Source organism: Halichoerus grypus, chromosome 1 (genome assembly GCF_964656455.1).
Source record: "Halichoerus grypus chromosome 1, mHalGry1.hap1.1, whole genome shotgun sequence".
In the NCBI taxonomy this organism is placed as follows: Eukaryota; Metazoa; Chordata; class Mammalia; order Carnivora; family Phocidae; genus Halichoerus; species Halichoerus grypus.
The window spans coordinates 86,050,638-86,065,999 of NC_135712.1; the positions used below are offsets into that span (position 1 = coordinate 86,050,638).

General features: G+C 39.5%; 1 protein-coding gene across 2 annotated transcripts in view; it reads right to left on the minus strand.

The window, feature by feature from the left end:
• Positions 1 to 15,362, minus strand: part of KCNMB2 (potassium calcium-activated channel subfamily M regulatory beta subunit 2) — a 225,150-nt gene that overhangs the window by 169,037 nt on the left and 40,751 nt on the right. Inside the window, exon 2 of one of the 2 annotated variants that reach the window (XM_078068996.1) lies at positions 13,510 to 13,615. The exons of the other annotated variant lie outside the window; for it this stretch is intronic. Within the exon in view, the coding sequence (XP_077925122.1) occupies positions 13,510 to 13,529 (20 nt within the window). The 5' untranslated portion in view covers positions 13,530 to 13,615. The remainder of the gene's footprint in view (positions 1 to 13,509; positions 13,616 to 15,362) is intronic. 2 annotated transcript variants of the gene reach the window in all.

The window sequence follows — 15,362 nt, forward strand, 5'->3', positions numbered from 1 at the left end:
GAGTTTCAGTTGCAAAATGAAAAAGTTCTGAGATTGGTTGCACAACAAAAGAATAGACAACACTACTGGACGGCCCAGTTAAAATTGGTTAAGATAGTAATTTTCATTGTATGTGTATTTTGCCACAATTTTTAAAAAAGTAAATGCACAAGAAAAAGTCAATGTATGAGAATGAATTTGAGAAATGCAGATATTTGAAATCTTGTGTCTTAGGTGGCTATTCCTTCTTAATATTCAACATATGTTCTGTTTTGTTTGTATGATATTAAAAAAAAAATCCTGTGGACTGGTGACTCTCCCTATCCCCCTTTAAAACAACTTGCCTTATAATTCCAGGCTATTCACCAATTAATGATCTCAGGAGAATATTGAATTAAATTTGAAACATAAATTCAACCATTGTTGATGTGCTAAAATTTGATTTATGTCACTTTGGAATTTTTGTCAATTATTCTTTTAACAGTAATTAAACAAATGTTTTTAAAAACAAATTGAAGGCAAATGTTTTATAACCTTTGCAAAAACTCCATAAACCCTAGAGTTTTGGTGAACCACAGTTTGAACACTATTGCTCCAATAGACCGTTAGTTTTTACCTGGTTTCCACCTCTCTCCAATTCTCCACACATCTGCTAGACTTATCTTTCTAACACCGAAGTGACCTTGACATTTCTCTGCTTAAACATTCTTGGCATAACTTCATCCCTGTAGTGTGGTGCTCAGCCCCAGCTGTACTTGGATAGCATTGAAAATTGCCACTTCAGGACCTTCCCCAAACCAAATAAATTGAATCTCTTAGGATGGATCTGAGTATATTTCAGAAGCTCCTCAAGTGTAATGTGCAACCAGAATTTAGAACAACTGACTTAGAAGAAAGTATATATACTCCTTAACACGCCTCACAAGACCCTGATAATCTGATCTTTCCCCAATTATGCTTAACGTCAACATGGGCCTGCACACCTTGGATCACATGAGGTTCCTGGGCATGTGCACACTCTAATTCCTTCTTCCTGCTTGGGCTGCTCCCTCTGACTCTAGCCTTTTCCATTCTATCCCCTGACAGATTGGCATTCTACCTTGAAAACAGTTCAAGTATCACTAATTTCATGTTGGTTCCTCCCTTCCATTACCCTTCCCTCTCTCCCTCCCTCAACTGATCAATGAACAAGCTCTACTGCAACTAAAGCTTTTTCTTTTAATCTCTCCCTCACTAACTGTCTGGCTTATTGTTGATGTTTATCACTGGGATAAGTTTCCTTACCAGAATGAATGAATGAATGAATGAACAAATGAATAAATAGAATATCTAACAGATTCCCAGAAAGTCCGATCACTGTACCTTTATGTACCAATTAAAATTCTGTAGTGCTTTACAGAATTTTATTATCTATAATTTGCATCTCAGAAAAGTGATGCTGTTTAGTTATCACTTGACTGGACTCAAACCCAGAGTCCTCTATAAATCCCAAGCTCATCCTACCAAGCTCTTTCCTACCGAACTGTTCCCTGGGTTCAAATGGAGAGAGTATAGCTAAAAGGTCGGGTAATATGAGCTCATGACTGTGTACTCTGTAGAGATTTTGAGCTGGTGTTAGACTCTAATGAGAAACTTAAGGTCTGTATACCTCATCTGTTGTCCTGTATTTTTCTAGATTCCTTGTCATCAAACTAACCTCCTCCAAAATTTTAAGAATCTGATTTCTTATTAAGGCTTCATGATTTGCTTTCCATGCCATTTCTTCTCTTCCCAGAATTTAATATTTGAAATATTGCAGAGCCAACACAAAAGAGAGAATTGCAGCCAAGGAGATTATAAATGGGGTCAGTTTTTTACTAGTGTAGCTTGGTCAGAGATGGAAAGATGAAAATGAGTGCCAAAATGTCTTGTCCATAACCATGTAAAACAGTACCCATGGCAGTCTGGAAAATGAAGGGTGAATGGCCCATTATTCAAATACATTAATGTGAAATTACTGACATGGTGGTACTCCAGCACCTCCAAGATTTCTGCTTCAGGAGTCTTAATGCAATTCATGGTGAATGCTGTGTTTGTTGTATCACTATGTTAGTAATGGAAATGACATGTGACTTTGTCCCCACTTTCATGCTTTGCATGTCAATTTTATCCCAATCGAAATTTTCCCCTTGGTTATTCTGTGGGCCTGGCTGTGCAAATTCAGTGTTGTGTGCATTTCATGAGGAATGAAGCTGGGGAGAGGCAAGTGGCTTTTAGATGCTAGAATACTTATAAGTGAGCTTTACTTTCTCCAGTACTGTGTCCTTATGGGTCATTTTCTCTGTCATAATGATGATATTGGAAACAAACTTTAAACTAGACATTAATGGAATGGTTATTGAGCTTCACATTGTGTATCTTTGTACCTATTAACATCACAATCAACATAACATTCCAAAGTGCCCTGCAATCATAATTGATTCAGCAAGGCAATGATTTCCAACTGGCTGAGGAGCCTCCTTTATGATGTGATAAAAATCCATTATGGGCAAGAGGCATAAGAATGTCAGCTTGTGACCTAAACTCCTCCCCATGATGCCTGTTTAGGGCAGGTAGCTCGAGACTGTGTGACTAACCCTGTTCCTTTATGAGTGTTAAGTGTCCACAGGATGTCTGGCACTGTGTAGAGAAGAACAGCAGGCACACCTGTGAAGCCTGAGCCTCAGGATGGAAACCCCACTGACCCTCTTCTCTTCTCTCCAGCCATAAGCCACATTGAAACCTTGATTTGAAGCAAACAATGGAGTAGATGTGTTAACTGGAAGAAGTTCTCTTATAAATTGCATCCTTTGATTTTGGTACAGATTTATGGGAGCTGTTTGGGAAACAGATTTGGAGCCCGATACAAAATTGGATCTTTTGTCTTTTAGACACATGGAAGTTCTTTTCAATCTGGCTGTTGTTCAGTAGTTATAACACTGTTTTGACAATCTCCAGGGTGGTGGTCGTCAGTGGGGCAGGGGGTGGGCAAAGGGATAGAGGACGGGAGAAGACCATGAAATATTCTGAGGGATCGTTTAAGGGAGAAACAAGAAGCAGTTAACCTCATCCCGAGCGGGGGGAGAAAACAGACAATAATTTAACTTGTGTTGATGTTGTCCCATGGAGAGTGGGACAAGGTCATGAGGAGGGGAGGTGGTAGTGCAGAATTAAGGAAAGAGCTTGGACTTTGGATTAATATAGACTTGGGTTCATATCTCAATTTTTCCAGTTACTAGCAGCTATGTGACCATAAGAATTGGGTCGTGTCATTCTGAGTTTGTTTCCTCATTTGTAAAATAGAATGTCTTTCTGGTTAGAATTATTATATAGTTTAGATAACATGGGGAAAGGCCAAGTGTGTAGCAAGTATAAAAATCAATGGTCTTTGTTCTTATTCTGCATTGTTGTTGTTGAGGAGAGGTTATTAAAATAGATCATGTGCATCTGGATACAGGGGAGTTTGTGAGTAGGACTCAGAAACTTAGTTCATAAAGGGAAGGTGTCCAAGATGGGAGGCTAATGATGGAGAGATGTCAAATCTGAGTGGGGAGCAAATATATGCCTTGACATCTGAAGGTACAAATCCAAGCACAGAGGTGGCAGGGTTTGACAAAAGGGTGAGGTGATTGAGTGGAAGGTGAGTCCAGACACATTCTCAGGCACATTTTTCTCTTCCATGGTGCTGCTTCGGAAGGCCCAGGTTTCCATACCTGAGGATGTTTCTGGAGATTTAACCCAGATCCAAAACATACATAGTGCTGCTGACCTGCTGGTTGGTAGCCAGTAAGGACCATTTATTTTTTTCAGTCTTCACTATGAAATGGAAAAGGACTCATGCTTCTCATCCTGTGAAAGTTTTATTGTTCTGCAGCTAAAGCTGGGGCGGACTTCAGGCTCCTCAGGGAGGTGACAAATAGAAGTGGCACGTGCATTTGTTGTAACTGTAAATTGATAAAGATTGTAAACTGTAAACCATCATGTGATGATATGAGAAGTTTTTAATGTGCCCAAAGACCTCTTTTGGCTGTGATATCCATCTAAGACTCAACAGCCTCATCATATTGATATATTGATTTTTGTTTCTTTTTGCAAATATATGACCACTGAGGTATAGAATTAGAAGACTCAGTAATTCCATGTTTAAGCTGATAATTGTATTCACCATATCTATAATGAATAGTCTAATAAATAACTTCATAAGTTGTATGTTCTTGGAAATGAGAGTTGCCAACAAGTTTTCCGTAAGAGAATAAAGTGAAGAATGAAATTTCTTTTAAACGATACTGTTATGAGACTTTTGTATTATTTACTTTACTCTGCAAATTGGTATCTCAATCAGCATAATTAATTCAATTATTCATTTATCTCACTTTTTAAAGTGTTTTTATGTTAACATTCCTCTTTTATATTTATATTCACTTATAAATAATGCCTACAGTTGACAACTTACAAATCAATTTCTCTAGATGTAATCTCTCCCTTAAAGTCTAAATCCAACCTCCTACAGTACATCCCCACTTTAGTGTCCAATAACCATCTCAAATTCAACATCCCTAAGACTGAACTTCTAATTTGCTACCATCCCCTGTAAATGTGTTTCTTCTGCTATATCTCAATAAATGCCTACTCCATTTTTCCAATTGCTCTGACCTCCTACTTGGAGGTCATCCTTGATTTCGTCTTTCTGTCATACCCTACATGAATTCATCAGCAAATCCTATTGACTCTAGTTTCAAAATATATTCAGGCTCTGGCTACTTTCCACCATCTCCACTGTTTCCAAACTAATTTCTTGCTCAGACAGTTTCTTCCTAATTAATCTCTCTGCTTCTATTCTTCTCACACTTCCCTGCACCCACAGACCATTCTCACCACAGCAGCCAGAGTGAGCTCTATGTTAGGTACAAAACACATCATGCCACTCCTTTGCTATGATCCTTTCAATTATATTCCATCTAACTCGAGTATAAGGTCCTATATGATCTGCCCTATTTTCTGCCTCCTACATATCTCCTAATATTCTTCTCCCTGATCACTTTGCTCTTGCCTCAGTGGCCTCTCTGCTATGGATCAAACATCACACATATTGGGTACATAAAGAGGGAGGGAGGAAGCATCCCAGAAGAAGAGAACAGCATCCTCAAGGTCTTGGTCCTCAAAGAACTTAGCATGATTGGAATTTCAGTGCCTCTGGGGGGGGTGAGTCCATACAAAGATATGGGCTTAGAGCCAGGGAATGAGTAGTCTGGTATGTGATGTCCAAGAGTATGGAAGACGATCAACAGTATTTCAGGAAGTAAAACTTGACAAACTACAGACATTAAATAGCCAAAGGTCAAAAAAAGTAAGCCTTGGGGCGCCTGGGTGGCTCAGCCGTTAAGTGTCTGCCTTCGGCTCAGGTCATGGTCCCAGAGTCCTGGGATCGAGCCCCGCATCGGGCTCCCTGCTCCGCGGGAGGCCTGCTTCTCCCTCTCCCACTCCCCCTGCTTGTGCTCCCTCTCTTGCTGTGTCTCTCTCTGTCAAATAAATAAATAAAATCTTAAAAAAAAAAAAAAAAAGTAAGCCTTGTCCAAAAACCAATAGAATAAAAGTTTGTCATCAGCTGGTTTTCAGAGTAGATCTCAATGGGAAAAAAAAATCAGATCAACGACTCAAAAAACTACTTAGAAATCAGTTTAGGAACCTTAACTTAATTCAACAGAAAAGCAGACTCATAAAGGACCAAGTCATGTTTTTTTGAAACCGTGTTCTCTGGCTAGACTCTATAGTATATTTAATTGTGGATTTCAAGACAAAGCTCATTCAATTGCCCCTCTAGGAGGAACTGAGTCAGGTGATATATAACTTCTTCCTGGTTTGCTTATTTTATTGGACAGTTTTTTCATTTCTGGTACTTGTTCCCAGATGTATCATTTTCCATTTCACACATCATAAATATGTACATAAATATTTTAAAAGTTTCTGTTTCTTCCAGGTTGAATATATGCCATTTAATAGATATTAGTTCTAACTGAAGAGTACCTAAAGTGATAAACTGCTCTGGCCTTTAAGCTTAACTTAACCCAAATAACATCAGGAATAGCATGTTCGAGTTGGCAGGGAACTTAAGAGATCATCTACAACATCCCCACCCCAGAGACTCCGCTGTCCCTACTTCATTTAAAAAGAAAAAAATCCAGTAGCAAGGAGACTTGCCAAACCTCATAACTGTGGAGGCCAATGATTCGGAACACACAAATGATGTTTTCTGAGGCCCTATTACAGTAAAGCGGTCACACACACAAAATAAAAGGAACTGGTGTGCACTAGAAGCCCTGGAAAACATGCTAACAATACAGGCCCTTCTTATAAGATTCTGATTCAGTAGAAATTTTTACTTTTCTAAAATGAAATTTTCACTTTTCCCCGCCATGATGCGAATGCAGATGGCCTGTGTACTACGGTTTGAAAGTGGCTTAAATGAAACAAAATAGGCAGGCACAAACAATGAGTTTACCAAAACATAGAGACCTTCTAGGATTATAGTATTACCCAGATGCTAGACTGATCGATACTACACTAAAAAAATTCTTCTCTACTAACATCTTCTGTTTACGGAAAATACATATAGGCCTTCACAGCACTCTTTGTGGCTGATGCCAACATAACATGATAATTGCAAATCCAGCTGTCCCTTTCCAGCAATTTGAGTATCAAGCTCTTGATGCATTTCACATATGTGTCATTCCTTAAGAGTGTGAGATAAACATTAAATAATGTCAGTGTCTTCAATGAACCTGTGTCTTAGGAAACTAGATATGATCCCTTCTTTGGGGGAGGCAGAAGCTGATCAGTAATACCTTTGTGTTCCACCTAGGACTCTTGGTTTCCCAGAGTCTGAAATAATGTGGTCAAACTGTGCCTTTGAAAATGCTGCGTGAAGACTAAGTGAAAGATCACACATTATGTAGCTTGAACATGATCTGCAGGGACCCGTGTGATTAAGATAATTCAGACCTTCCATAAATATTGCCAATAAAAGCAATAAGCCCTCCCCACTGCCAAAAAAAAAAAAGCTTGTGGAAAACAGTGTATACTACAGATGTGAGGAGGATGTACTCTTTTGGCTTCACATGAAATATACACATGAAATATACAAGCTTGAACTGGGTTATTATATATAAAAAAAAAAAAAAGACTGCATAGAACTGAAGCAGACTTTAGGAATCATCCAATCCAGTGATTTTTACCAAAAAAAAAAAATTGTAACTGCAGACTTTTTTTTTTCAAACGAAGTTTTATATAGAACCCCCAAATATAAAAAGATAAAGGCAGAGATGCTCTGAATGAAGCCAGGGTGCAGGGAGAGGCTGGTCTGATCTTCTCAAGCTGCTGACTGTTGGACTGGATATCCTACATCAGAGCCCCAGGGCTTCAACAGAAGAACACTGTTTGAGTCCGTGCCTTCTTTTTTTGAGAGCAGTAACTGACCATAGAAGTTAGGGATTTGCCCATAGCAGGAAGGGGTGGAGCAAGATTTTAACAACTCATCCCGACAGTCTCTTTGTACTTGGAAGAAGGGCTGGCTAAGTGCTGCTAAATTCCCTGGGTTTCTTCTGGGAAATTGGTCTACAGCAAGGAAGACAGGAGCGCTACCTCCCCGCCAGGAAGGTCTAAGGCTGAGAAGCCACAAGCTCCTCGTTTATGCATACCTTGAAGCTCCCTCGGTAGAGTTTATGGTTCTACAACAAGAATGAGCTCTGGAAAAGGAAAAAGCAGTGAAAACCTGGTGATCTTTGCAATTCGAAGACAAGGGGTATGAAACATCACAGTCAGCCCTTCCTTTAGGCAGACTTGTATATATGTTGACACCTCAAACGAATTTTTATTATTTTAGCATTGCATCTTGATTGTATGTGGGAAGTCTGAGATTTTCCTCTGGCAGTTCTCAGGTGTGTGGGACTGACAGAGAGGAGGGGAATCACTTTAAATAAAGACCCCTTAGAAGGGGATTTGAGAGACATCAGCCTCCTCTCCATTCTAGAACATACCATGTTTTACAAGTTTCCTCTGCAAAATCCTGAAGCAATTTGCTTTCAGTCACTAATCTTAGGTTTTTTTAGTGGTTTGTGCAACATCATTCAACACAGTGAAATGAAGTTACTAGACTTGCCTTTTTTCCCCTTCAAATAGAGACCAGGAAATCTCCCTGTTTGGGGGAAGAAGAGTGTACTAGTTCTGTTCCAAAACTATAAGTGCAGTATGATTTAACTCTACAGTGGACCTTTGAACAACATGGGTTTGAACTGCATGGGTCCAATTCTACATAGATTTTTTTTTCAACAAATACAGTACACTACTGTAAACGCATTTTCTCTTATGATTTTCTTAACAGTTTCTTTTCTTTAGCTTTATCGTAAGAATACAGTTTAGATACATATGACATGCAAAATATGTGTTAATTGCTTATGTTATTGGTAAGGCTTCTGATCAACAGTAGTAGGCTATTAGTATATGTGGATGTTCAACTGCATGAGGACAGGGGGTTTGTTTAGAGGTCAACTTTATTTTAAAAAGTGATTAAAGTATTAGATGAAAGGAGGATGGTTGAGGGCATGAGCATTGGAATCAGACTCTGAGTACTGTTTTAACCAATTATAAGCTGTGTGACTGGCAAATAACTACTCTGTGCCTTAATTTCAACTATAGAGAGAAGATAATAATAGTACTTATTTTATAGTGTTGTTATTTTATAAACTACAATCCTATAGTTTATAGGATTAAACAAGGTAATGTACAAAGCTCTTGGTGAAGTGTCTGTCACATAGAAAGTTTTCAATTAAGTGGTCAGCTATTATTAGTTCTGAGTGGTGGGACAATGGCTGATGTTCTCCCTTAATTGTCCAAAAATAATTTAATGCAATTGCATGTTATGGTATGACAGAAACTGAAGTTACAAACATAAAACAAAAAGCACCCATTTTTGAAAAATTGAAAAATTTGAAAGCTCCTCCCTTTCCCAAATTCAGTGTCAACCAAACCGATGTTTAATTTTTAAATGTAATAGTGTTTATGAAGGGGAGAAAAAAGGAATAAGGTGAATGGACAGGTAAAATTGTCCCACCCACTCTTCTTGAAAATATCCCTTCTCCCTTCTTTCCTCTCAACTGCCCGTTTGTGTCTCTGTCTTTTTGGCACCAAACAAGGGAGGGAAGTGGGAATAAGAGGAAGAATGAGAAAGGTGACATGCAATTTTTCTGGTTAAATGTTCCCAAGGTTTAAATCTAAGGGGATGGCATTTTAATCTCCGGCCAACCCTCCTCTCTGTCACACTTGTGGGCCGTTTTGAGTGTATGGATATGGAAGCGGATCTGACTTGATCTCATCTTTTGATAAGTTTAGATAAAAAGATCATTAAAAAGTTTCTAGCTCATAATGAACAATTTAAAATGTTAGGACTTTCTTCAGGCCTCTTGCTTTAGAGAATGGCAGAAGGGAGTTCAGTGACCAGGCTTTCACTTTGCCCTGCCATTTCGGTCAATTAACCAGGAGGTATCTATGGAATGGCTACTCTGGGCCGCGGTCATAAAACTGATCTGAATGGGTCTCTGCCTTTCCAGAGGGCCTCACACCGTCCTTTTTCAGATGGGAGTGGACCCTGATTGGGCTCGCTGAATGAAGGCTGTGGTCTGAGTCCCCACCTGTGATGTGGAGGCTGTTTCTGCCTGGGGATTATGGACGGGGATTGTCTGTGGGCTCCTTAAGCGGCTCCAGTCGAATCAGCACAATCTCAGGGTTTGAATGTGGGCTCAGGCAGAGCCACGTGTGCTGGCAAAACCAAATGCTTTTTAGCGCTTTTATCAGAAATCTGGGGTCTAGGGGCGCCTGGGTGGCTCAGATGGTTAAGCATCTGCCTTCGGCTCAGGTCATGATCCCAGGGTCTTGGGATTGAGCCCCGCATCAGGCTCCTGGCTCAGTGGGGAGCCTGCTTCTCCTTCTCCCTCTGCCTCTCTCCCTGCTCATGCTGTCTCTCTCTCTGTATCTCTGTGTCTCAAATGAATAAATAAAATCTTAAAAAAAAAAAAAAAAAGAAATCTGGGGTCTAGAAACCTGCTGTTGACCTGACTGGCAGGCTTGGAAGGTGAGAGCTGAGTGGTTGGAATGTTGGAGTAAAAACCTATTATATTTATTTGTAATGAGCTTGTATTTTAAATCATTTTCTTTTTAGATAAACTTGCTTTTATTTTTATAAAGGGCCTTTTTTAAAGGCTGTAGAAGATGGTCTGAAAACAAAACAACCTAATAAGTATTTAGTGTTTGATTTGAGCCTGAGGGGAATCACTTTATGCAGAGACCTATCGGGCCACTTAGTTGTGTGACCCGAACGGTTATTAGCTGTTGAGTACTTTCTAGGAGCCGGGCCCTCCGCTGCCTGTTTTATAGCCATTAGCTCAAAAATTACTCATGGTAGTCCATTGCAGGGCCCTCCTGTTTTCTCCACGAGGAGCCCGAGGCTGAGAGTGGCATAGTAATGCCTACGACAGTCCTAGAAGGAGTGCCATGATGTTGGGGGGAAGCTCAGCCTCTGTGTCTTCAAATGTGAAATGAAAATCGTAATAGCTACCTTCGAGGGTGCTTGTCATGAAGAAATTAAGATACACACACACACATTAAAATATAAATTATATGTAAACTGTATTATATATAAATTAAAATATTAAAAATTATATGTATACACGCATACATATGTGTGTCTGGTACATAATAAACATTTAATAAATATCATTATTTTAACAGAGGTCTCCTTTCTACAAAGACCAGTTTGCTTCTGTAGAGGATATGTGGTGAGAAGTGAACAAAGAAGCTTTCATTTGGTTTGTTAACACACTCCTAGGGGACAGTTTAGGTACCTTCTATCATCTCCTTGCTCAAAGTTTCCTGAAAATCCTTTCTCTCTCCTATCAGTGAAATGAATTATTCACTCACAGGAAACTTCTGCTTTTCCTTCAGGTGATAGTGGCAGGGATTTGAACCTCTCATTCAACTCCAAGTTAGAATGAGCCCCTCTTCTATCTGGGTGCCTTTTTTTCCTGCTAGGCTCTGACCGACTGAAAGGCAGGACCTGATTTTGGTGAAGATTATATTCCTTGGCTTCTTTAGGTGTTCTGTTACTTGCCATGGCCTGGTGGCAGAGTCACCTGGACCCTCAGACAGAAAGATCACTGGAAAGTGGAGTGAACCCACAGAATTCTGTTTGTTGAGGAAGAAAGATCCTCGGATTCCAGGGTTTCTTTCTTCCATCCTGGATTTCCCAGCACTTCCCCGGCCTTAGCTCAGACCGGGATAATCCATCTCTATTGGAAAATTTATTAGGAATTATTTATTAAAGATGGTTAAATGAATGGGGTGCCTGGGTGGCTCAAATGGTTAAGTGTCTGCCTTCAGCTCAGGTCATGATCTCCAGGTCCTGGGATTGAGCCCCATGTGGGGCTCCCAGCTCAGTGGGGAGTCTTTCTCCCTCTGCCTCTCCCCCTGCTTGTGCTCTCTCTCTTTCTCTCTCTCAAATGAATACATAAAATCTTTAAAACAAAAATCTTTAAGTGAAGATTTTCCCTCGTAGAAAAATGTACAAAAACTGAAGAAGTTAACACCCATATGGTATTAGTAGAGGAATAGATAAATAGACCAACGGAGCAGAATAGGGTGCAAATCATGACCTCCAACCCATCTACTATGCTTATGTGATAAATGTGGCATTGTAAAGGAAAGGAAGAGGAGACTGTTAGGCCCATTTGGAGAAAAATAAAAAAGAATATTCCTCTGATATCATTCAAAACAAATTCCAGGTTGATTAATATTCTAAACACAAAAAACTCTATTATCCTAGAAAAAGTATAAAGGAATATTGTTTTAATCTTGACATCAAACCTGGAAACCATAAGGGAAAAGATTGGTATATTTCCTGTAAAAAAATAAAAACTGTGACATAAAATATATGTAAATGTAGAAAAAAATATTAAAAAACATGTTAGTAGTGGTTACTTTTTGTGAAAGTAATGCAAAGGGCATGTGGTCATATATTACTTGGGCTACTAGAGAAACATTGAAAAGAAAAATGTTTAGCGAGAATGTATTTGTATTTAGCTATTGATCTATTTGAAAAAATGATAGGGTTTTTTTTTTTTTTTAATTATTTATTTATTTGACAGAGAGACAGCGAGAGAGGGAACACAAGCAGGAGGAGTGGGAAAGGGAGAAGCAGGCTTCCTGCCGAGCCGGGAGCCCGATGTGGGACTCGATCCTGGGACTCCAGGATCATGACCTGAGCCGAAGGCAGTCGCTTAACCAACTGAGCCACCCAGGCGCCCAATGATAGGGTTTTTAATCACTACACAATTTTATCACACAATTGTATCAATCCTATTTCTTTTATTAGGAGAGATTATTTTTTTCATCTTTTTTTTTTTTCCACATGCTTCTAGAAAAACTCCCACCCCCTACCCCTTTCTCATCTTCTGGGAAAGATTGTAATAGAAGAGACTGCCTTCAAAAACTGACTTCTAAAGACCCAGGATTTATTTTAAGCTGAAATAAAATGTTGACTAAAATAGTCCTTCCTCAGACTCCCTGTTTAACCTGTTACCACAATTCCTGCTTTCCGCCCCCCCCCACTGTCCACTGGAATATCACAAAATTCCTTTTTAATTGGGATCTCCACTGGTGTTTGCAGCTGGAAATTATTTCTATCTCTCAGGGCAGGCGAAAGTCAGGGTTGGAGGGAACCTTAGAATTCATCTAGTCATAATCCTCCATCCCAAACTTGGTTCCCCTCCCAGTATCCCCTCTTGGTCCCTGAAGCTGCCCCAGTCTGAAGAGGCAGAGGAGATGGAGCAGAGAAACTGGGGGAAGGGAAGCTGTGGCAATCTTTACACCCTAAAATCATACCAAGTTTTATATATCACTCTACGATTTAGAGAAAAAAAATCAATTAAAGATCATTTTATAAAAGGCTTTACTTTCTGGATAGAACTTCTGTTCCACCATACGTACTAAGCAATAAACTTACATGGCGGTGTTGGAGCATTTATGAGAATGAATCATTCCTAAATTATCAGCTTACATTATCATATAAATGATCACTTTTGTTTTCTCTCCCAATAGTGCTATAATCTCTAATAAAGCAGTTTATACATGTTTTAAGCGAGACTACAGTGCCCCAGAAAACTAGCATCATACTGCTCTAATAATAAAGATGCAAAATTATTCAGGCAGCTTCCATCGGATGCCCGTCTCTGGATCAAGTCCCAGTGAGTCTACCCTATGTCTGTAAGGAAAACAAGTCCAACTGAAACCCGAATACAGAACTGTATGAAGTGTCCCCGGCTTGGCATATTTACAGACCCAGATCAGACTGCCGATGATAGAATCTGCTCCCGGTCTCAGACACTCTCCTCTTCCCAACCCTAAAAACTCCTCCTACAAGAATTTGGTTCTCTAGAAGATAAAATAAGTGGAAAATAATGGTCCTACCTTTGATGCATGGTGGCCATGATATGGACAATTAAAAAGAAGTTCTCTAGTCTAGTGAAAAGGTTGGCTAATGTAATAGTTTGAACTTAAGTGATGCAGATTGGCTCTGTGGAAAAAAAAAAAAAAAAAGAAATGACCCTGAGGGGGGAAAACAGACCTTCCTAAATTTGATCATATATCATGTGGGACAAAAGAGCCATTGAAATTAGTGTTTGTACAACTGTATTATGATGATGCTATTTTCAGCAAGTTCTGCCAAAATCTTGAAACCACAAGCACTTTTAGAGTTGATAATTGCCTGAAGAGATAATCTACTTTCTGTTCACTGAAATCTAAGTGAAGGAAAGTGTATACGGTCTAGAGAGTTTTAATTGGCCTGAAAGCCTTAATCAGATGATGAATTTTCCTCTGTGGGCCCCTTTCTTAGTCTGTCAAGAAGAGACTTGCTGCTAAATACGAAAATGTTGGCAGACAAACATTCCTTAATAGAAGTAAGAACATTGTAGATAGGTGCACACAAATACCATATACAAATAATGGCTCTGTCTCAGATGGTTTCTGTTTGTTTTTTGAGGAGGATGGGGGAAGGGGAGGATTGCAGTCTTTGACAGTGGGAAAGAGCAGGTGTAATAATCAATTCGCCTTTCTATCAAGAGAGTGCATTTGAGTGGGTCCCGTTTACCTGATATTAATCTGGTAGAAATCTGACCATTTGGTCCAAAATCAGGAATTAGGGATTTTTTTTTTTTTTTTAAGTACAGACTTTGGCTCTTGGAGGGTGGGGGAGAGAGAGAAGTTCGTGAGATTGAGCAGGCTTTCTCCTGTAACATCAGAACAACCATTGCCTGGGGCAAAGTACCCTGCAATGTCTCCCATTAAGCCTCACCAATTTATCTTGGCCTATAAATGTAAAAATCCTTTAATACTCCAACCTTGGACCAATTTCTCATTCTTGCTCAGGGATTTTTATGGTGGACAGTGGGCTACTCTGGAGCCACTAAACTTGTCTGTTGGTTGGGATGTGAGTACCATGATCCACCCCTTTCCTCACCTTCTAGAAGTGGAGATGCTAACGCCACCAGCCAGGACAACCTCTTGGCTAGCTGCCTTTTGTCTTCCATACGTCTCCTTTGTGAGTCCCCTTGCAGAAGCTGGACATCACAAAACATCACAAAGATAACATTGTTTTTGGTAAAATAAGTGATTTGAACCCAGGTTTTCCTGGCTGCTGATGGCAGATGGTTTCGTCTGGAGCTTCACAGACCTCAGGTTTCTACTCTCCTCCTGCTATTGTATTACGTTTCAGGCATGAGAACAGATAATTATAATACTGGGGAGTGCAGTGAACAGCCAGCTATGGGAACAAAAAGAAAGGAGCCACTACTCCGCCCAGTTTCTTCCAACCTGTTTCAGTGTTTCAGAGTTTTCTGAGTGCTTTTATGTGCATCATTTCATTTGGTCCTCAAAATAGCTGTGAAGGAAGTGGAGTAGACATTATTCCCAGTCTTACAAATGAGAGTTCCGTGCCTCAGAAAAGTTAGGTAACTTTCCAGGATCACACAGTTAGTAAATTTTTAACCTCGAGAAGGGAATTTATATTCTGCTTCCAAATTCTAGCCTCTTGAGATCATCATGGTGAGAGAGCCAATCAAAGGCAAATTATTATTGTTTTAACATTTTGTGACTCAGTCATATTGGAAAATAATAGTTCAGATTTCTGAACTGAATATTTATGATCACAAAACATTGTTTCCACCGAATTAAATAATGTGTTTGATAAATTCTCAGCCAAAAAGAGACTGAAACTAAGCATTATTGAGTTTCCTCTTTATATAACTTAATTCTAGTTTAGA